General features: G+C 42.3%; 1 protein-coding gene across 1 annotated transcript in view; it reads left to right on the forward strand.

Moving 5' to 3' along the window:
* LOC144682966 (palmitoyl-protein thioesterase ABHD10, mitochondrial-like) overlaps positions 1–23,868 on the forward strand; it is a 65,672-nt gene that overhangs the window by 18,879 nt on the left and 22,925 nt on the right. The window contains exon 3 of the mRNA XM_078545899.1: positions 5,079–5,190. Within this exon, the coding sequence (XP_078402025.1) occupies positions 5,079–5,190 (112 nt within the window). The remainder of the gene's footprint in view (positions 1–5,078; positions 5,191–23,868) is intronic.

The raw sequence follows: 23,868 nt of genomic DNA on the forward strand, positions 1-23,868 counted from the left end.
GGAGCCTGGCGAGTACAGTTCATCCCGGCTGAACCACAGTGGAGAGACTTTAGAGCAGGATGGTGTGGTCAGCCATATCAAGAGATACTAACAAGTTGTGAATTGCGAGAGGCAGTTTACCTTTGTCACAATCACACGCGACTTTGAGAAGAGTCATTTCAGTACTGTGACAAGGGCAGAAGCCTGATTGGAAGCATTCAGACATAGAGTTCTGGGAAAGAATGGCACAGATTTGAGGGGCAACAACACATTCAGGAACTTTGGGGAGGAAGGGAAGTTGGAGATTTGCTTTGGCTTGCAAGAATGGAGGAGATAAGGCTGACTTTTGAGGAGAGAGACGATGACAGCTGATTTGCACGAGTGGGAGACTGTACCTGGGTGGAGAGTGAGCTGTTAACAATAGCAACTAACGTGAGAGCCAGCTAGGGAGGTTATCTGGTCCTCCATTTAACGAGAATAGTATCGAGCGAGCTTTAGGTGGGTTTTTTAGACAAGATGAGTTCAGAGAGCGCTAGAGCGGACATAGGAGGAAAGCAGAGAAAGATGCAAGTTCTGGGCTAGGCCAGAGAACCTTGGAGGAAGTTTGGCCAGGTGGGCTGGGAAGGGTGGAAGGCGGCTGAGGCAGATGATGCAGGAAGAAACTAGGCATGGTTGCAGCCATTGTTAGGTACTTCTGTTGTGGCGTGAAGCGACCACCTCACTGCCACACCTGTCTAGCCGATGCAGAGTGCCACTCCTGACACAGGGGTAGGCATCAACAAACAGTCTGCTGTGATGGAACGCATTCAGCTTCAGGTCAAAAACTTAAAGGCACGCTACACTCAACAGCTTGTAAAGCACTAGAGAATCCTCGTGAATATCAACCCCTTTTTTTTAGCTAAGTTCACAGAATCCAAAGGGCATGTTTGGACACCGACATAATGGTAAATTGCCACAAGACAACTTTTAGATTGGATACAGGAGTGGGATTGTCCATTCTCTCTGATAACACACCTGCCTGAAACCTGGTTTCCTCCAGCCATCCACCATCTGACTCCATGGCCCAGGGGGCACTCCACTGAAGGTCCAGGCCAGATGACTGCCACTCTTTGATATAAAGGAAGAAAAATTACTAAAGTCCTTTACATCATCGAAAATCGGGAGTACTCCCTACTGAGCCGTGGAGCTTGCACTGACTTGCCTTATTTGCAAGATAGATTGGCTAGGCATTCACGATAGATCTGACGAGTTCAGGAGAGAAATCTCTAAATTGTTCACTAGACTGAGGAAGATACAAATAACATACCATATCACCTTGAAACCAACTGCTAAGCCAGTGTGCTATTTGCCCTGCGGAAGGTTCCGCACCCTCTCTTATGAAAGGTCAGGAGGGAGATAGATGTCATGCTACACCAGGGAGTGATATCACCTGTCGTCCAGCCCATTACTTGCTGCTTCGGTATTGGTGCCAGTAACTCTTTGTATATTTGTGTTGACATTATGCAATTGAATAAGGTGGTAGAAAAAGAAATTCACCCCAGTGGCATCTGTGAATGTGAGTTTGGCGAAGCTCATGGGCAACTCAGTCTTCATAAGATTAGATGCCAGCTGTGGCTTTTGGCAACTTCCACTGGATGAAGATTCCGAACTCTTAATTACGTTTATCACTCCCTTTAGGTTTTAATCACCTTCCGTCTGGAATCACCTCAGCATCTGAAAGCTTCCAATGCTTAGAGGGCGTTGAAGATGTCATTTATCATATGGATGAAATTCTCATCCATGGCTCCACCGCGATGGAACATGATACCAGAATACGGGCAGTACTGTCACATCTGCAGGTCCCTCACTAAACCACAAGTGTGAGTTTTCCAAACTCACCATCAACTTCCTGGGCCATATTGTCGCTGCCTCAGGAGTCAAGGTAGATCCCCAAAAGACAGCGGCCGAAAAGAATTTTCTGCCACACCTTAATTTGACCAAACTCCAACGCTTTATGGGAATGGCAAGTTTCTGCCCAACTGACACACATCAACGGACCTCTGAGATAAATTTTTAAACAGGGCCAGGCTTGGTATTGGGACACACCAACGATGGGCCTTTGATACAATCAAGCACATGCTCATCTCTACCAAAGCCCTGGCCCATGGAATTCCCGACAATGTTTCAGCCGACGCCACTTCCATTGGCTTAAGATCAGTTTTTTTTCAAACCCAGCGCAATGGCTCCCAACAGCCAGTCTACTAGGCCTCCAGGGCGTTAATGGATACTGAACGCTGTCATCAAGAAAGTATTCACGTGGACCTATGAAAAGTTCTCTGATTATGTCCTCTGACTCAAATTCACCATACAGATGGATCATAAGCCATTAGTAACCTTCATCAATACCAAAGAGCTGGCAAAGATGCCACCCTGAATCCAGAAGTTCCGATTATGCCATTATTATTAACTTATTTGGTATAATTTATAAATTTTGAAATTATACTCTGATTCCTGAGACCAAGCCATTTTATATAAATGCTACTAAACAACCGTGGTCTCAATGTGAATTCCTGTAGAACCTGACTTTGCACTACTGCTAATATGAATATTTACATTTAACCTCTACCTGTTCTGTTTTGTAGCCTGCTTGCTATCCATTCAACTACTTGCCCCCTACACTCTAAATGTTCTGACCTTACTCATGTGTCTACTCAAAGCCTTTGATAATCCAAGTATATTACATCTATTGCATTACCCTTATCTATAGTTCTTCAAAAGATCAAATAAAGTTGGTCAAGCATGACCTTCCCTTTTGAAATCCATGCTGACTATTCATTATTAAGTTTTTGATTTCTAGGTATTTGCTATTGCATTTTTGAGTGAAAGTTTCATTATCTTTCTTATCACCAGCATGGTCTATGGTTCCTTGGATTTGTTTTATTTCCTTTTAAACAAAGAAAATTACTCCATCGAAATCTTAATTGACAGGAGGTTGACCGTGAGATGCTTTGCATGTGTGGGTTAGACATAAAGATTTTTACAGTGGAACAAGTGAGTTCTCAATGGGAAAACCCGACTTTTGAAAATCTGAAAAATTATCTACAACAAAAATCAACAAACCAAAGCAGCCTAATGTTCTGTGCAATTTGAACATTGATTCAATTAAACCAATAGCAAACAGAAATTAGATAGTGTAGGTCATTCATATTTTAGATGCAAATTTATCCTGAAGGCCGCAATTTCTCAGTAAAATTGAGCTTCACTTACAATCTCACGAGATGGCTCTAAAATATTGAGATTTTTTTCCAGGCAGTGATGTCCTCAGACTGAGGTGATTGACTGCCTTGATGTCAAGGGCAGTCACTATTTTTAGACCAAGACTGTAATGAGGTCAGGAGCAGAGTGACCCTGGTGGAACCCAAACTGAGCATCAAAGCCTGGTTATTGCCGTGCGTGTGCTGCTTGGTAGCATTGTTGATGACACCACTGTCACTTAGCTGACAATCAAGAGAAGACTGATGGGGCTGGATTGGCTGGATTGGATTTGGCTTGCTTTTTGTGGGCAGGACCTACATGGGCAGTTTTCCACAATGTTGGGTAGATGCCAGTGTTGTAGCTGTGCTGGAACAGCTTGGCTAGGGGCATAGGTAGTTCTGGAGCACAAGTCTTTAGTACTACTGCTGAGATGTTGTCAGGGCCCATTGTGAATACTGAAGCTGGAGCAAGTTTACTGTTGACATACTTTGTGTGACCATCTGAATGATGGGAAGTTGGGGGTAGGTAGTGATCCGGAATTTGGTGCTGTTGGACAGGGATCTACTAGATCTTTCTTGTTTAAATACCTGATGACCAACTGTACACACAGCATTGGTGCCAAATGTCTTTGAGGAATGAGAATTTGCAGCTTTCTGTAGCAGTGCATCCAGGGCACAATGGCCAGAACCTTATTAGTTTTGAAATAAAAGCTGAAAAGGAAAGGGAGCAGTCAACAATAAATGTACTTTACTGGTGCCAAGTTCCACATGCTAAATAGGGTAGTAGACCAGTTATCTTGGAAAGAAAAAAATGGTAAAAAGGACAGTGCACAAACAATGAGAGCTGTTTAAACTGGACATGATTAAGGAATGAAGCTTCACGTAATTACAGCTGATAGAGATACATAAATGCACTGATTAATGACACACAGATAAATGCATTTATAAACAACGCACACACGGGTCAAGTCAGATATCTTAGTGAATAAATAGACACACACGCATGCATTTATAAATAACACAAATATAAGTACATTGTTAATTAACACAAATGCTCAGAAAGACATTAAAAATTAAGACTTGCAGCCCAGTTCATCTAAACGTAAAAGATACATCAATCTAACAGATTAATATATAAAAATGCATAGATATGATAATGAACCCTCTTCCTTCCTTCAGTACAAAAACAGCAAAATACTGTGAATGCTAGAAATCTGAAATAAAAACAGACAATGCTGGAAATACTTAACAGGATTGGCAGCATCTGTGGAGAGAGAAACAGAGTTAACGTTTCAAATCTGTGACCTTTCCCCAGATTTTTTGTTGAACGGTCACAGACCTGAAATGTTAAATGTTTCTCTCTCCACAGATGCTCCCTGACCTGCTGAATATTTCCAGCATTTTATTTTTGACCCCTTTCCTCTCCCAGGCCATGCTATGAGGCCTGAGTTATGCATCCGGTGCCTTTACTTCTGGCTCATTGGCCTCGAACAAGAAAACATAACACTGAACCTCTCCTCTGATTGGGCTATTCAGGTCTAATGGGTAGGATTTAGAAAACTTTTTTTGTAAAATGTTTTAAAATGCATTAATATAGTTTTGTAAAGAGCTCTGGCCTCTTAAAGATTAAATGAGCCACTATCGAGATTTTTAAATCAGTTGTCAATCTATTTACGTTTGAAGAAAAAAATAGCAACTTATGACCTTTATGCCAATCTCTTGATTTTAAGAGTTTGATGATTTAGGAGGCGGTGGAGTTGGCATTTCTTGTGGCTATAACTTCCTCTAACTTTGTCTCTTAAAGTGATTCATTAACCTGGTAGTTTGAATCGTTGCGTTTTACAACATTTGCTTTGCCTCTACAAGGTTTGATTATACAGGATGTGGTGCTTCTGAAGGAAGGTTCGTTGAGAGTACAGTAGGACAATGGAAGAAGGATGTTTTGGCTGTACTTGATGAGCTCACAGAAGGACCACAAGTAAGATTTTATGGCCTAAGTAAATTATTGGGAACAGACTTTCTTTCAAGTAAATTCAGAGATATATAGGAGAACTACCATTGCCTGTAAAGGGAAAATGTTCATATTGCCAACCAAATACAGTCAAATTGGGGATACAGAAAAAATATTGGCCAACTTCACTTGTGCTTTTGGGATGATACCTAGGAAAACTGTAAAAACTTCATCTGTTGTGGAGAAAATTAGGGGTTTAATCCCTGCCTTGGATGATCGCTACTGTTCATTGATGTAGTTTCCCTGTACCATATGCTGAAATATGTTGTTCTTCTCAACACATGTTAAACTAGACGATTTGCAACTTGATGTCCTATTGAACCCCAAGGTGCGTTTCCTGACCCGCATATCCTCTCCATCTCTCAGATCGCCTGTTTCTACTTCAGACCATCTGCTGCTGAAACCCCCATCCATGCCTTTGACATCTCTAGCCTTTGTGGCTTGCCTCCCATCCTGTTAAGTTCAGCTCATGCAATACTCTACTACATGTATAAAAATAAAGACTTGCATTGATACAGTGCTTCTCGCGACCATCAGGCACCCCAAAGCACTTACAGCCAATGAGTACTTTTGAAGTGTAGTCACTTTTGTAATGTAGAAAACATGGCAGCCAATTTGCACACACCAAACTCGCATAAGCAGGAGTGTGATACCTGTATTGATTGAGGAATAAATATTGGCCAGGATACCAGGGATAACTCGGGATAAGGAGTTTTTATGAATGCTTTCAGACTTGAAATGTTAACTGTTTATTTTCTCCACAGATCCTGCCAGACCTACTGAGTATTTCCAACATTTTGTGTTTTTATACCAGGGATAATTTCTCTGCTCTTCTTCGAAATAGTATCTTGGGATATTTTATGTCCATCTGAAAAAGTAGACAGGGCAACAGTTTAACTTCTCATCTAAAGGACAGCACCTCCTACAGTGCAGCACTCCCTCAATTTTGCACTAGAGTATCAGTCTAGATCATTGTGTCCAGGTGCTGGAGTGGTACTTGAATGCACAACCTTCTGACTGAGGTGAGATAGCTATCAACTGAGTCATAACTCTATTTCAACCTATACCAATTCCCACTCAGTCTTCATCTCTGCCTTAGAATCATATAAAGTTTACCACACAGAAAGAGGCCATTTAGCCCGTAGCATCTGCACCAGCTGAAAAATGAGCCACCCAGCCTAATTCCACTTTCCAGCATTTGGTTCATAGAGCTGCAGATTACGGTACTGCAGGGGCATATCCAGACATTTTGTTTTAGTTGAGGCTTTCTGCCCTTACTGTCCTTCTAGACAATGAGTTTCAGACCCCTGCAACCCTCTGGGAGAATTTTCTTTTCCTCATCTCCCCTCTAATGCTTCTACCAATCATTTTAAATATATGCCCCCTCGTCACTGAGATCTTTGCTAAAGTAAATAGGCCCTTCCCATCCACTGCATACAGGTCCTTCACAATTTTGTATATCTCAAACAAATCTTCTTTCAGCCTTCTCTATTCCAAGGAGAACAACCCCAATCTATCTAATCTTTCCTCATAGCTGCAATTTTCCAGTCCTGGCAACATCCTCATAAATCTCCTATGTATCCTCTCTAGTGCAATCACATACTTTCTGTAATGAAGTTACAGGAACTACACACGGTGCTCAAGTTGTGGCTAATAAATGAAAGGATTCCATATGCTTTCTTAACCACGTTAACAAACTGTCCTGCTACCTTCAGGAATCAGTGGACATTCACTCCAAGGTCCCTCACTTCCTCTACACCTCTCTGTATCCTCCCATCTATTGTGTATTCCCTTGCCTTGTTTGACCTCCCCAAATGCATCACTTATACGTCTCTGGGTTGAATTCCGTTTGCCACTTTTCTGCTCACCTGACCAGTCCATTGATATCTTCCTGAAGTCTACAACTGTCCTCCTCGCTATCAACCCTGCAGCCAACTTTTGTGTCATCTGCAAAGTTCTTGATCATTCCCTCTACATTTACATCCAAATCCTTAATATATACCACAAAAAGTAGGGAATCTGGTACTGATCCCTGTGGAACCCCACTGGAAACAGCCTTCCAGTCATAAAAATACCCATCAACAATTTATCCTTTGTTTCCTGCCACAGAGTCAACCTTGTATTCAACCTTGTATCCACCTTGCTACATTCCCCTGGATCCCATGGGCATTTATTTTTTTAACCGGTCTTCCATGCTGCACCTTGTCAAAAGTCTAGCTAAGATCTATGTAGACCACATTAACTATACTACCCTCATCAATCCTCATTGTTACTTCTCAAAATATTCAACCAAATTAGTCAGACATGATCTTCCCTGAACAATCCATGCTGGCTGTCCTTGATTAATCCATGCCTTTCTAAGTGACAGTTTATGTTGTCCCTTAGAATTGATTCCAATAATTAGCCCACCACCAAGATCAGACTGACAGGCCTGTAATCATTTGGTCTGTCCCTTGCTCCCTTTGTAAACAAAGGTACGTTACCAGACCTTCAGTCCTCCGGCACCACACCTGTATCCAGTAATGATTTGAAAATGAACCTCTGCTATTTCCTCCTTGGCTTCTTTTAACATCTGGCCCTGGTGATTTATCCACTTTCAAGGATGCTAAGCCCCTTAATACTTCCTCTCTATGTTTACCACATACAATTCTTCACACCCCTACTCCTTAACTACAATGTCTGCCTTGTCCCCCTCTTTTGTGAAGGCAGATGTAAAGTATTCATTCAGAACCATACCTACATTCTCCAGCTCCATACATAGGTTACCTTTTTGTTCTTTTATGGGCCCTACTCTTTCCTTTGTTATCTTCTTACTCTTAATGCATTGATAAATCATTTTTGAGTTATCCTTAATATTGGTTGCCAATATTCTTTCATGCCCTCGGCTTTCCTAATTTCATTTTTGATTTCATCCCTCCTCTTTCTATACTCCTCTCAGCTTTCCGTAGTATTGAGTTCTCAGTGTCTGACATAAGCTTTCCTTTTCTACCTTATCCTACTCTGCAAGCTCCTTGACATTCAAGGGGCTCTAGATTTGGCTAACCCACCCTTTTTCTTTGTGGGAACATGTTTACCCTGAATCCCTTGAATCTCCCCTTTGTCATTGCCGTGGGACGCATTCAGTGATTTACCTTAACTGTACTCATCTAGCTAACTGGAGAGTATTCCATCGCACTCTTGACTTGTGCTTGAAAATGGTGGACAGGCTTTGGGGAGTCAGGAGGTAGGTTACTCTCCGCAGAATTCCCAGTAGGTGAATGGTACATGCAAGAATGTAAATGATATTCGGCAATGGTAATACCATTGATTGTCAGATGGAGATGGTTGGATTCTGTCTTGTAGGAGATGGTAATTGCCTCGCACTTCTGTGGCACAAATGTTTACTTGCCACTTATCAACCAACTTGAATATTGTTAGATCTTGCTGCATGCAGACATGAACTGATTCATTATCTGAGGAGTTACGAATGGAATGGAACACTTTACATAAACATCTTCACTTCTGACCTTAATGGGGAGGGAATGTCATTGAAGCAGCTGAAGATGGTTATTGGGCCTCCTTTGTTTTAAATATGATCCAAGACAGTGAGGAATTTTGCAAAATTTTTTTTGCAAAAGTTTTGGAAATCTGTAGTAAGAACAAAAAGGCTGGAAAAACTCAGCAGGTCAGGTATCATCTGTGGGGAGAAACAGAGTTAACGGTCTGGATTTTCATCTGGATTAACGGCCTGGATTGTCGGTTTGACTCGGAACCCCTTTAAAAATGGCAGACAGTCCCGATTCCGGGATTCTCAACCCCACTCCTGGGTTGTATGACTTTCGAGAGTGTCTTTAAAGGATGCACCCCTGACTTGGCCAGCTCCATTGTGATGATAGGTATCTCCTCCTCCACAATTTCCATGGAGTTGGGCCTGGTTTTTAAAGAGCCATGGTTCAGGGAGTCGTGAACTCTAGTGGGGATCTTTTAAAAGATAAGTTTAAAGGTCCCTCTGATGCTCTCCCTACGTCTCCTCATGCCCCAGTACCAGGTTTGGCCCTTCAACCCACCCCCTACATCTCGTCACCCCCCACATACCAAGCTCCACCCTTCCACTCACCCCCTCAAACGCCTCATGCCCTCTGTGCCAAGCTCTGCCCTTCTACCCACCCCCTATGTCTCCTCATGTCACCTATGCCAGACCCTGGCACTTTCATACGCATTGGTTCTAGAAAGTGTACAGTGGGTCAATGAATACCACAGTCTAAAGTGGGATGTGTAAAAAAGCTTTGAAACAATGTAATCCATTGATCACTTTCTCCTATAAAGAAAAGTCTGGACGGCAAGTTAATAAAAGTGTCAATCGTCCAGGCTCTTTCGAGTTTCAAAAACCATAAACACATGAAACCACTTGAGTTAGGTCAGCAAACACTGTGAAATTGACCGCAGAGATCAGAGAACTTGTGCTGTCAATCAAACAGTGTTTTCTGGGGGGGGTGCAGGTTTCTGTTATTCTAAAAGATATCTGAGCTCTCAGCCAAGCCTCATTATGTACATTTGGCTGAGAGCCAAGCCATCTGTTAGCATAACAGAACACTCTTTCCTCTGAGGAGCAATTGTTTGATTCACAACTCAGGCTCTCTGATCTCTGTGGTCAATTCCACAATGTTTGATGACATAACTCAGATGGATTTACATGTTTATGGTTTGTGGATTTTTGAAACTTCAATAGGCCTGGCTGATTGACACTTTTATTATCATATCCAGACTTTTTCTTTCACATGATAAAATGATCAATGGATTACATTTTTTCAAAGATTTTTTTTTTTACTCATTCTGCTTTACACTACTATGTTCATTGATCCACTGGACACCTTTTTAGAACCAATGCCAGATCCTGGCATAAGGGCCATGAAGGGAAATGGGGTGGGTGGAAAGGCAGAGCTTGGCATGGGGGGACATGCAGTGGGTGAAAGGACAGAGCTTGGCATAGGGGACATGAGGAGCCTGAGGAGATGGGTGGAAGGGTAGAGCCTGGCATAAGAGGCATAACGGGACATAGGGGCATTGGGAGTGTTTGGAGGGTGAAGGGGGTGTGAGGGGACAGAGCTGGAGTTTCGTTTTTTTTGTCATGGAGACAAAGTCCCATGACACCGAGGTGGGCCTTTTAAACAGCCCACTTCAGCACCTGGCAGCCCCTGTGGCTGCCTCTGCATTTCTTCCCAGTTTGGCTGGCCTGACTCCAGCTCACACCTGCCCCAGCAATGAAGGTCCCACCTTAGCAAAAGCTTTCTCTTAAGGCTGCGGGCCTACCTGATAATTTTCCCGATTTCCCCTTACCTGCCTAGAGGATGAAAATCCAGGCCAACATTTCAGGTCGTGACCATTCATCAGAACTGAAGAAAGATGGAAACATAAGAGTTTTTAAGCCAGTAGAAGAGAGAAGGGGGCAGAAAGAACAAAGGAGAAAGGTCTATGATATGGTGGATGGCAGGGGAGGTTAAATAACAAAAGATTTCATGGTATTGGATATAGTAATGACAAAAAGCTTGTGTCAAAATAGATTACAAAAGTAGAGAGGTCATGTTGGAGTTGTATAGAACCTTGGTGAGGCCACAGCTGGAGTACTGTGTGCAGTTCTGGTTGCCACATTATAGGAAGGATGTGATTGCACTGGAGGGGGTGCAGAGGAGATTCACCAGGATGTTGCCTGAGATGAAACATTTAAGTTATGAAGAGAGGTTGGATAGACTTGGGTTGTTTTCGTTGGAGCAGAGAAGACTGAGGGGTGACCTGATTGAGCTGTACAAGATTATGAGGGGCATGGACAGGGTGGATAGGGAGCAGCTGTTCCCCTTATTTGAAGGGTCAGTCACGAGGGGACACAAGTTCAAGATGGGCAGGAGGTTTAGGGGGGATGTGAGGAAAAACAGTCTGGAATACGCTGCCTGGGAGGGTGGTGGAGGCGGGTTGCCTCACATCCTTTAAAAAGTACCTGGATGAGCACTTGGCACGTCATAACATTCAAGGCTATAGGCCAAGTGCTGGTAACTGGGATTAAGTAGGTAGGTCAGGTGTTTCTCATGTGTTGGTGCAGACTCAATGGGCCGAAGGTCCTCTTCTGCACTGTGTGATTTTGTGAAAATAAGGTGTGAATTGCTACATGAAAACCATATGAAGGGATAAAGAAAGATACAAAACCACACCAACCCAGCAAAACAAAAAAAAGAAAAAAAAAACACAGGCAAAGTTGAGGAAAAGGTTATGATCTATAGTTGTTGAGTAGAGTGCTGATTCGAAAGATAAGGTGCTGTTCCTCAAGCTTACATTGAGCTTCACTGGAACACTGTGGCAGGCCATGGGCAGAAAGCATGGGAGCAAGGTGGAAAAATAAAATGACAAGCAACCAGAAGTTCGAGGTTGTGCTTGCAGAATAAATGAACATCTAGTCTATGTTTGGCCTCCCCAATATAGAGGAGTCCACCTTGTGAACAGTGAATGCAGTATACTAAATTCAAAGAAGCACAAGCAAATCACTGATTCACTTGGAGTGTTTGGGGTCTTCGACAGTGAGAAGAGAAGAGGTGAAATGGCAGGTGTTCAATCTCCCATACTTACACAGAAAGGTGTGGTGGGGAAGGGAGCAGTTATTAGGGATGACTGAGGAGTAGACTAGGGCGTCGCAGAGGGGACAGCCCCTCCAGAAAGCTGAAAAGCAAGGGCAGGGAGAGAAGTGTTTGATGGTTGCATCACACTGGAGCTGGCAGAAATGGTGGAGGATGATCTGTTGAATACAGAGGCTGTTGGGGTGGAAGGTGAGAGCAGAGGTGCATGAAATGGATTGGACACGTTGGAGCGTCCTTTCAACCACGCTGGGTGGGAATCCTTGGTTGAGGGAAAAAGAAAGACATGTCGGAAGTGCTGGTGTGGAAGGTTGCATCATCGGACCTATAAGAATGGAATGGAGTCCTTACAGGAAGCAGGGAAGCAGGGTGTGAGAAGTGTTGTTGGGGTTGCTGTGGGAGCCCATGGGCTTGTAGTGAACATTAGCGGATATCTTACTTTCAGAAATAGAGACAGAAATTGAGGAAAGGAAGGGAATTGTCAAAGATGGACCAGATGAGGGAATGGTCAAAATTGGAAATAAAGTCAATTAAATTTTCCAGTTCATGGCAAGAGCAGGAGGCAGCAATTGATAAGTTCATCTTTGTACCGTAGAAAGAGATGAGGGAGGGGGCCTAAGTAGAACAGGAATAAGGAATGTTCCACATATCCCACAAAAAGATAGACGTAGCTGGGAGCCATGTGGGTATCCATAGCAACACCTTTTATTTGGAGGAAGTGAGTGGAGTTGAAGGAGAAATTCTTCAGTGAGAACAAGCTTAGCCAGGTGGAGAGAGTGTGGTGGTTGGGTCCAGTTGAGCTTCCATTTGAGGAAGACGTGGAGAGCTCTGAGACCGCCCTGGTGGGGGAAGGAGGTGTAGCGTAATTGGATGTTGTTAGGTCAATATGACACGAAAAGAAATCCAAAACTTTATTCTTTTGCCATTTTTTAAAAAATGGACCCTTTGCTGAACTGAAAAGATGGCTGCTATGAGTCACATGACCACATGATTGGCCTTTGTTCTGGAAGCTACCAGCAGGAGGTACAAAAACAAAAGAATTCTCCTCTCATCCAGTGGAATCCGACACCTCTTTGCACAGATCCCTTGTAATCAATGAAAGTAGAGGAAGTGCAGATGAACTGGCTCCCCAACCTGAACTATCACAGAAGAAAGAGATTGAAAGTCATTGTACCAGAAGAGATGCTAATAGCCACCTCGTTTCTTTCCTAATGATTCTCGCAAGAAGCATGGAAACTGATTATTAAGCTGCAATTTACCCATTAATGGGCCATGTCACATGACCCAAGCCTCTGGCCTTTTGGACAGTTTTAACATTACATCTTTGGCCTCACAGGCAGTCTGCTTTTTGATATCCAATTTGTGAACACCAAGCAGTAGAACTCCAGGCTGAGCAACAGCCTGCCCCTCGAAGCCTGTCTCTGCTGTAAGATTTCCTACCATCACCTGCAGAACTGACGCAGTCTCTGTGGTACCAACTTCATCTTGCGGCATCAACATCAACTGTAAAGAGAACTCTACAATTCTGTTTTCCTACGTGAAAGAACTCCTCATTGGACTCTGGACTCTGGAAATCATGTGAACTTATTCATTTCTGTACTTCTAGTACTGTTATAAGACCATAAGATGTAGAAGCAGAAGTAGGCCATCGAGTCTGCTCCGCCATTCAGTGAAATCATGGCTGCTCTGGTAATCCTCAATCCACTTTCCTGCCTTTTCTCCATAATCCTTGATTCCCTTACTGATTAAAAATCTGTCTATCTCAGCCTTAAATACACTTAACAACCCAGCCTCTACAGCACTCTGATGTAAAAAATTCCATAGATTGACTACCCTCTGAGAGAAGAAATTCCTCCTCATCTCTGTCTTAAATGGGTGCCCCCTTACTCTGAGATTACACCCTCTGGTCCTAGACTCTCCCACAAGGGGAAACAACCCTGTACCCTGTCAAGCCCCCTAAGAATCTTATATGTTTCAATAAGGTCACCTCTTGCTCTTCTAAACTCCAATGAGTACAGGCCCAACCTACTCGACCTCTCCTCATAAGAAAATCCCTCCATACCCAGGATCAACCTAGTGAACCTTTTCTGGGCTGCCTCCAATACCAGTATATCTTTCCTTAGATAAGGGGACCAAAATTGTTCAAAGTATTCTAGGTGTGGCCTAACTAGTGCCTTGTATAGTTTTAGCAAGCCTTCCCTGTTTTTATACTCCATTCCCTTTGAAATAAAGGCCAACATTCCATTTGCCTTCCCTATTACCTGTTACTATCCATAGTTGTAAAACTCTTTTTTTCTACTCCCCCCTTACTGTGTCTGTGTGTTGTGTGTGTGGTGAGAAGTTGCAAAACTTCTTCCCTGGGTTTTGAATGTGAAATAAACTAACTTTTTGAGTTAATCATAACAAGTTTGCTGCGAGTTATTAGTACATTGGATCACATAAACCGCGGCTTTGGGAAAACACAGCACGCTTTAAAAATAATTCAAAACACCTTCTGCTTACAGGTGAGAGGAAAGAAGTACGGTTTGCCTGTCTCTGTCCTGCCTGTCACTCTGATAAATGCTGCCTTGATGTCAAGGGCAGTCATTCTCACCTCACCTATTGAATTCTGCTCCAAACCAGGGCTTAATGAGGTCTGGAGCTAAGTGGTTCTGGCAGAACCCAAGCTGAATATTGGTGAGCAGGTTATTCCTGAATAAATTTTCACTTGATAAAATTGTCAATCACGCCTCCCATCACTCTGCTGATGATAGAGAGTAGGCTTATGAAGTGGTAATTGGCCAAATTGGATTTGTCCTGCTTTTTGTGGACAGGCTATACCTGGACAGTTTTCTAAATTGTGGGGTAGTTGCCAGTGTTGTAGCTGCAGTGGAACAGCTTGGCTGGGGCACTGCTAGTTCTCGAGCTCGTGCCTTCCGTACTACAGTCTCGAGATGTTGTCAGGTCCCAGAGCCTTTGCTATATCTTGTGCCTTTAGCCATTTCTTGATATTATGTGGAATTAATCAAATTGGCTAAAGACTAGCACCTGTGATGCTGGGGACCTCCAAAGGAGGCTGAAATGGACCATTCACTTGCACTTCTAGCTGAAGGTGATTTAAAACGTTTCAACCTTGTCTTTGGACTGATGTGCTGGGCTCTGATGGTGATATTTGTGGAGCCCCCTCCGGTTAATTGTTAAATTGTCCACCGTCTTTCACAATTGGGTGTGCCAGGACTGCAGAGTTTTGATTTGCTCTGTTGGTTGTGGGATCACTTAGCTCTGTCTATAGCATGTTGTTTTTGCTGTTTGGCATACATGTAGTCCTGTGTTGTAGCTTTACCTGGTTGGTACTTAATTTTTGGCTATGCCTAGTGCTGCTGCTAGCATGTTTTCCCACACTTATTGAACAAGGGTTGTTTCTCTGCCTTGATGGTAATTGTAAAGTGAGTGACATACCGGGCCATGAGGTTACAGACTGTGGTTAAATATAATTCTGCTGCTCCTGATGGTCCACAATGTCTCATGGATGTCCAGTTTTGAGCTTTTGTGCTACACAACACATTGGAGGGCAGTGTGAAGAAGAGACTTTGCAGCCACAAGGGCTGTGCAATGGTCACTCCTATCAGTGCTGTCATTGATAGATAAATCTGCAACATGTAAATTGATGTGGATGAGGTCATGTAGCTTTTCTCTTTTGTTGATTCCCTCACCACCTGGTGCAGGCCCAGTCTAGCAGATATGTCCCATAGCATTCAACCAGCTTGTTCGGTAATGGTACTACCAAGCCACTCTTGGTGAGGGACATTGAAATCCACCACCCAGAGTACATTGTGTGCCCTTGCTATCCTCAATGCTTCTTCCAAGGTGTGTTCAATATGGAGGAGTAATGATTTATGGGTTGAGGGAAGGCAGTGGGTGGTAATCAGCAAGTTCCCTTGCCTATGTTTTACCTCATGCCATGAGGCTTCAAGTGGTTTGGAATCAATGTTGAGGAGTTCCAGGACCAATTCCTCCTGACTGTATATCACTCTGCTGCCAGTGGGAAGGGCAAGCCTAGGGATGGTGGTGATGGTGTCTGAGACATTGGCTGTAAGGTATGATTCTGTAAGTATGGCTGTTGCACAACTAGTCTGTGGGACAACTCTCCCAATTTTGGCTTATGTCTCCAGATGCTAGTGAGGAGGACTTTGCAGGGTTGACTGAGCAGAATGTGTCTCATACCCAGTGCCTCGGTTGATGCCAGGTGGTGCTTATTTGACTTTGTGTAGCAGTTTAATACTTGCTAGGCCATTTCAGAGGCAGTTGAGAAAGAACCACATTGCTGTGGGCCTGAAGACACATGAAGGCCAGACCAGGTAAAGAGGCAGATATCTTCCCTAAAAGACATCAGTAAACCAGATGAGTTTTCATGATGATCCAGTAGTTACACATGCACCATTACGAAGACTAGCTTTTCCTTCCAGTCTTATTTAATTAATTTTAAATTCCACTTGGTGTGATTTGACTCCAGATCACAAGTCAGGTCAGGTCTCTGGATTATTAGTTCAATAACATTACCACTATGCCACCATTCCTGTAAACATTCTCTTGCATTTCCCCAGCATCAGTCATGTATCATCCAAGTTATTCAGTTCATTTATTAGCTCATTTCACATGTTTCCAAATATGTAACTGGAAATTGCATGATCTCATCAGCCCTCTAACACAACCTGCCCCTGCCCTGACCCCTTTACCCACAAGCTGCCCACAGGCTTCAGTGCCATCTGAAAAGATCATCTTAGCTTTAACTGTAATAATCAGACCTTTATTTAGAAGTGATTCCTGAGAAGAAATAGGACTTCACTGAAAAGATCCCACCTTGAAGACTTTTTAAGGGCTCTTAATGCAATGTCACCAGCTGTAAGATGGAATCTGTTCCTCTCTTCTTGACTGCAGCTCTAAACTAACCTAAGGTGCCCTATAATTGGAGAAAGATTCCCATTCCAGGATCGACTTTTGGGACCGATTGTGGTGTTGATTCCTCAAGTATGTTTTTGAACTTAAAAAGATGGTTTCTCATTTGGGTGCCCAAACACACCTAAGAACAAGACTTGGTGGATATTTCATCTAGATGCACGTTGGCAGAGATTAATTCTAACCCCTAATGTGGATTGTGGCATAAACAATTTTTCCAAGAAACCTTTCAGTGCACCCTAGTCCTAATGGGCTGTATTTAATTCCCCTAGCTTCTAAGTTGTATCAGTTTGCATACTCACTTACCAACTTGCCCCCAAGTACAGAGAAAATATACAAGTCTCCTTGGCCAAGGTATAATTCCATTGTCACTGTCAAAGTTATCTAAATTGTTTTATAGGGCACAGCAGAACAGCTTTTTTACAAATTAAGGGAAAATTCATTCGTAACTAAATAGGTCAGTTAAGGTCTCAGTAAGAAAAATGTTAATCTCTTCTCAATCTACTAGTCACTGAACGTAGTCATGTACCCCACACTAAAGGCAGACTTTTCACTGGCAATTCTGTCTCAGTTTAACAGGGAGCTTGGTGTGTGCAGAGGAGGCTCCTGAAAGATTTTAAACAGTAGAATATAGTAGCCGTATGTTTCAGAACTGGTTTGCCATAGCTGACCCAAGAGATGCATAATTCCATTTCAGGATTATGGTTTTCTATAGGAAGTAAGAATGTAAACATGGAATGAGGAAATGCAAGTTTTGACCATCTAAATCTTGCATGATCCATGAAAGGAACAATGTACTCTCCCACATACTTTGTCCAATCTATTTCATCTCCTTGAGTAAGGCAATATGTCCTTTTGATCCCCAAAGGTAAATTAAGAAATGAAATAATGAATTTCTTTCATTTTCCATATTAGTGTTCATCCTTGACCATCTTAGGTATATCATACTTGCTGCATTTCCCACAAGTTGCTGCAGAAGTGTTTACTCTATTTAATCACTAAATGAAATTTTTGTTCATGTACACCTACATAATCTAGCAGTGGAATGTATTTTGAATCAAAGTACCTTGAAGTGCATATAATTTAGTAAAACTTGCAGTAACCCCTTTCATAGTCATTAGTATCTGTACTTATAGCATGTAGTCCAGTTAACCTGTCCATAAACCAATATTCATCCAGCTCTTTAAAAGTAAAATCAACGCAAATGAAGAGAAGATTCTAACATCTTGGTTGAGGCTTTACTGAAAAGTTTAAATTCTATATTGGAATGTCCAAATTACAGTTTCTCATATCCAGCCCATATATCAAGGCAGAGTCAGTCATTTTTCTATCAAATAAAATTAATAGGCAGAAAATTGCAGTATCATGCGTGCAGTGCCGTAACTGTTTGGCACTGGATTGCAGAATCACACTTTTATTATTAACTGCTGGTTTGTCCTATTTGAATTTTGGGTGGAGGTTTTGGAAGCAATTTTCTTTGCCCTCAGAAAATTATCATTTTATGTCAATGTAGATTGGCAAAATATCCTCAATCTCAACGTTTGCTTTATGTGGGAACAAGATATTATAAATCTATCCGAGAACAGAAGTTCAGTAATTACACAGTGGAGTGGGACTTAACAAGGAAATTAATGGTGCGTTCACACTGCAAAAATTGCCACCGTTGAGAAGTGATTTTCACTTGGCACTAATATTAAAAATGTATTGTTTAACATGGATATTGAGGCCGATACTGCCAAAGTGAAGCAGCTAAAATGCTCTTGTCTGGGGAGTTTTGCTGCGCTTTATTCCAGCATTAAATTAAACTCTGATTCCAGGCTTAGGCTGCATTTACTGTATAATCACAGCGCTGGTGTAGATTTGAGGCCAATTGGCCTGCTCCTGTACTGTTCTATGATTCTATCAGTGCAAAATAAAACCATATTCACTTCAGATCCACCGCTGGTGTGAAATTGTGATACACTGAAATTACCTTTGTAAAGTAAGTACACCATTTAAGTTCATCTTATTCATGCAATAGTATCCACTATGGCCAACTTGCAGTGAAACCCTTTAAACTACTGGAAGGTAGTAACCTGGTGCACAATGCATATTGACACTAAGGATTGCTGTCCTAATTTGCCTGTAGTGGTGAATATTCGCTGCTATGATCCAAGCTGGCTTGAATATATAGATCTTCAGGGTCTTATTGAAAGAGTTTCCTAGAACTTTTGTATTCTTTGTTGGTGCAGTTTAGGCAAATGGTCTAGATAGCTAGGTTGCCTGTTATATTTATTAATGGAATGTGAATGGTTTTGACAATGTATTGTCCATCCATAGTTGCTCCAGATTGTCATAGGCCTTCTCTATGGGTGCTACTACAATCCTCATGGTGCTCCAATAATATGTGGTAGATAAGAAATTCCAGGAGAGTGACCCAGCAACAATGAACATCTAGGTCAGGATGCTAGAGGGCTTGCAGATCATGGTGCTTCCATAAAGCTTCTTGTGGTTTGTGTTTGTAGAGATCATTTGGGATGGAGTTGCTGTCAATATGGTGAGTTTTTGCAGCGTGTTTTGTAGATTATACTGGAATTACAAAGTGCTTATGGTTGAGGGAGTGGGTATTGAGTTTACTTGCAAGAGTAACAATCAAGCAATCTTCTCTGCTGTTTTCCCTTTAAATAGATGGTTCTCTACACGTATGCATTTTATTGCATATGTTAGACCAGTGTTTTCCAAACTTTTTTCTAATGTGACCCCATTTAATACTTGAAAATTAACATGACCCCAGATGCCAGCAAAAACAAAACACTAAAGCAGCACAGTAGCATTCATTATATAATTATTAAAATGTGCATATTATAGATCTTTATAATACATCGTTATGACTGCTGAACTTTATAAGACTGATTTAAATATTTAAAACTGTCTCCTTTTAATTCGTAGTTTGGGGAGGGGGATGTGACCTCCTGCGAAATCTGCCAAGAGACAAGTCCATGTGACCTGGTTGCCATGAGGACAGGAGCCCAGGTCAAAACTTATTGAAAGTAAGGTGCAAGTTTTAACACTTGGACACAAAGGAAGAGGTAGCTGGTCTTGCTGTGTACAGACTCTCAGGCCAGGATGACTCAGGAGCCCTTTAAAAACAGCATATACAATTGTTTGCATTACAGATCTTTACAGTATCACACCACGGTTCCCTAAAGGCCATCCTGAAATTATTGATTTTAATGTGGGATGAGTCAAATAAACTTTTAATTTTGTGGATTCTGTCACACACAATACAGCTTTAAAATAAAATGGATTTAGTTCACAAGGTAAGTAACTTATCTGAATGTGGAGCTGTGCTTCTCCCAACCCAGGGAAAGTATAAATTGGAAACAAAAACAGAATTACCTGGAAAAACTCAGCAGGTCTGACAGCATCGGCGGAGAAGAAAAGAGTTGATGTTTCAAGTCCTCATGACCCTTCAACAGAACTGAGTAATATTAGGAGAGGGGTGAAATATAAGCTGGTGAACAAAGCAGAAGAGAGATACCGAAATCCTGTCAGAGAGCAGAGCAGTACTTCTTCAAGGTAGGCATTTCTTGAAGAGGAGTGGCAGTCAATTAACCACAGAGATAAAAACAAAAAACTGCGGATGCTGGAAATCCAAAACAAAAGCAGAATTACCTGGAAAAACTCAGCAGGTCTGGCAGCATCGGGGTAAATTGGAGTGCTTCTGAACAGGCCTAGAGCTCAATGTGCAACAGTTACTGGCCACTGAGGCTTCAGCCAAGATCTCCATTTTCCTTGATGACAGAAGACTTGGTGAAGCCCCTCTCCCAACCCAACACTCTCAGGAAGGAGAGTGAAAAAGTTGAATCTGAAACTAGGATCCTGAATCTAAATAAAGAGAACTACAAGGGTATGAGGCGTGAGTTGGCAATGATGGATTGGGGAACCTTGCAGTGGATAGGCAATGGCTAATATTTAAGGAACATATGCATGCATTACAACAATTATTCATTCCTGTCTGGCGTAAAGATAAAACAGGAAAGGTGGCTCAACCATGGCTTACAAAAGAAATTAGGGATAGTATTAGATCCAATGAGGAAACATATAAAATTGCCAGAAAAAGCAGCAAACCTGAGGATTGGGAGCAGTTTAGAATTCAGCAAAAGTGGGCAAAAAAATTGATCAAGGAGGGGAAAATGGAGCATGAGAGTAAACTTGCAAGGAACATAAAAACTGACTGTAAAAGCTTCTATAAATATGTGAACAGAATAAGATTAACAAAGACAAATGTAGGTCCCTTACAGTCAGAAATGGGGGAAATTATAATGGGGAACAAAGAAATGGCAGAAGAATTGAACACATATTTTGGTTCTGTCTTCACAAAAGAGGACACAAATAATTTCCCAGAAATGTTAGGGAATCAAGGGTCTAGTGAGAGAGAGAGGAATTGAAGAAAATCAGTATAGTAAAAAAATGGTGCTAGCGAAATTAATGGGGTTAAAGGCTGAAAAATCCCCAGGGCCTGATAATCTACATCCCAGAGTACTAAAGGAAGTGGCCCTGAAAATATTGGATGGATTGGTGGTCATCTTCTGAAATTCTATAGACTCTGGAGCAGTTCCTCGAGATTGGAGGGTGGCAAATGTACCGACATTATTTTAAAAAGAGGGAAAGTAAAAAACAGAGAATTACAGACTAGTTAGCCTAACATCAGTAGTGGGGAAAATGCTGGAGTCCATTATAAAAGACGTGGTAACAGAATACTTGGAAAGCAGTAAAGGGATTAGACAAAGTCAGCATGGGTTCATGAAAGGGACATCATGCTTAACTAATCTACTGGAGTTTTTTGAGGATGTAACTAGCAGAATAGATGAGGGAGAACCAGTAGATGTAGTGTATTTGGATTTCAAGAAGGGTTTTGATAAGGTCCCAAGTAGAGATAAGTAGGCAAAATTAAAGCACATGGGATTTTGGGTAATATACTGGCAGGGATTGAGAATTGGTTGATAGACCAGACATTCTTTGGAATGGGGATAAATGGGTCTTTTTCCGGGTGGCAGGCGGTGACTAGTTATGCACCGCAGGGATCAGTGTTTGGGCCCCAGCTATTCACTATATATTTAAATGACTTGGGTGAGGGAACCAAATGCAATATTTCCAAGTTTGCTGATGACACAAAACTGGGCGGGGTTGTGAGGAGGATGCAAGGAGGCTTCTGGGCGATTTAAACAAGTTATGTGTGTGGGCAAACACATGGCAGATGCAGTATAACGTGGGTAAATGTGAAGTTATATGCTCCAGTGTGAAAAAGAGAAAGGCAGAGTATTATTTAAATGGTGTTATATTGGGAAATGTGGACGTACAAAGGGGTCTGGGTGTCCTTGTACACCAGTCGATGAAAGTAAATAGGCAGGTGCAGCAAGCAATTAGGAAGACAAATGGTATGTTGGCCTTCATTGCAAGAGGATTTGAGTTCAAAAGTAGGGATATTTTACTGCAGTTATAAAGGCCCTTGGTGAGACCACACCTGGAGTATTGCTTGCAGTTTTGGTCTCCCTACCTAAGAAAGGATATACTTTCCATAGAGGGAGTGCAGCAAAGGTTCACTCAGCTGATACTGGGGATTGCAGGATGTAGTATGAGGGGAGATTGGTTCGACTGGGCCTGTATTCACTAGAGTTTAGAAGAATGAGAGGGGATCTGATTGAAACGTATAAAATTCTATCAGGGCTAGACAGACTGGAAACAGGGAGGATATTTCCCCTGGTTGGAGAGTCTAGAACCAGGGGCCACAGTCTCAGGATACAGGGCATGCCATTTAGGACTGAGATGAGGAAAAATTTCTTCACTCAGAGGGTGGTCAATCTGTGGAATTCTCTATCATAGGAGGCTTTGGAGGCTGGGTCATTGAGTATATTCAAGCGATAAATTGATAAATTTTTAGATATTAGTGGCATCAAGGGGTATTGAGAGAAAGCAGGAATATGGCGTTGAGATTGAGGATCAGCCATGATCACGTTGAACGGCAGAGCGGGCTCGAAGGGCCAAATGGTGTGTGTCCATAAAAAAAGGATAATGGTTTAGTAGAAGATATTCAGTAGGAAGTAACTTGCCATAATACAATGCAAGGTTATTGAGTGATTAGTTTCGTAATTTGCATTGAAGGATGCTTGGGAAAGCTGAAATAACGTCATACAAACTATTCACCAGCCTCTCTGATTTTGCTCTAATCATCCGTGAGCCTACTGTCCTGTTTAGTAATTGCAAATTCATTTTAATGCGCTTGACTTGAAAGAGTTCTTCAGTGCAGGAGGTTTTGCCCATTACTTCAGCTCAAATTAATGATTCTATTTGCTGAACACAGATAATATGTAATTAAGTATGTTTATAAGCTGGTGATTTATTAAAAAACTTCTAAAACTAGTTTGCTGGCTTTGGGGAATGAAACTTTCAACACCCAGGACTGGATTTTCCAAGGACAGCGGGGGTGGGACCTAATGTGGTCACCCTTTCAAAATCATAGCCCCTGAGGTTGTCTCAGAATCCCGAAGCCTCTGGGACTGTTTATAATTTTCCATGGGCCAGCGGTAAGGGGGGGGGCGGGGATCGAGAAGACTGCTTACCAACAACTAACAACCTTAAGCTCCTTAAGGAGACTGCTAAGTGGCCTGGTGATGCAAAATTGAATTTTCAAGCTTTATTTCAGGGAATCTGAGCAGTCACTGTACATTACTGCATAGCTGTCGGGTTCACTGTGGGGCCAAACAAAGTTAATTTGTCTCTGTCTTAAAACTTTTTTAATGAATCTACTTGCGCCGGTGCTAGCGTCGGGTCTTCCTTTTTCCTGCATGGCCTCTTTCATCCTCATCAACATTGCTTGTCCTGTAGGGAGCTGCCTATGCTCTTCAGCAAGGCAGCGGCAACCGCCAACATAGGTGCCTCTGCCGCAGCACCAGGCAGGCAGCATCACTAATTAGGCATCAAACTCGCCTTCTGGCCAATTAGGACATGTGAATTTAAAAATAGCGTTGCGAGAATGGCGCAGCTGAGGCACAAGGTTAGGATCCGAAAATTATCGGGGCGTCGGGTTCCTGACCCCACTTTAAAAATCCGGCCCCTAGAGTCAGCCTTA

Source organism: Cetorhinus maximus, chromosome 7 (genome assembly GCF_964194155.1).
Source record: "Cetorhinus maximus chromosome 7, sCetMax3.hap1.1, whole genome shotgun sequence".
Classification (NCBI taxonomy): Eukaryota; Metazoa; Chordata; class Chondrichthyes; order Lamniformes; family Cetorhinidae; genus Cetorhinus; species Cetorhinus maximus.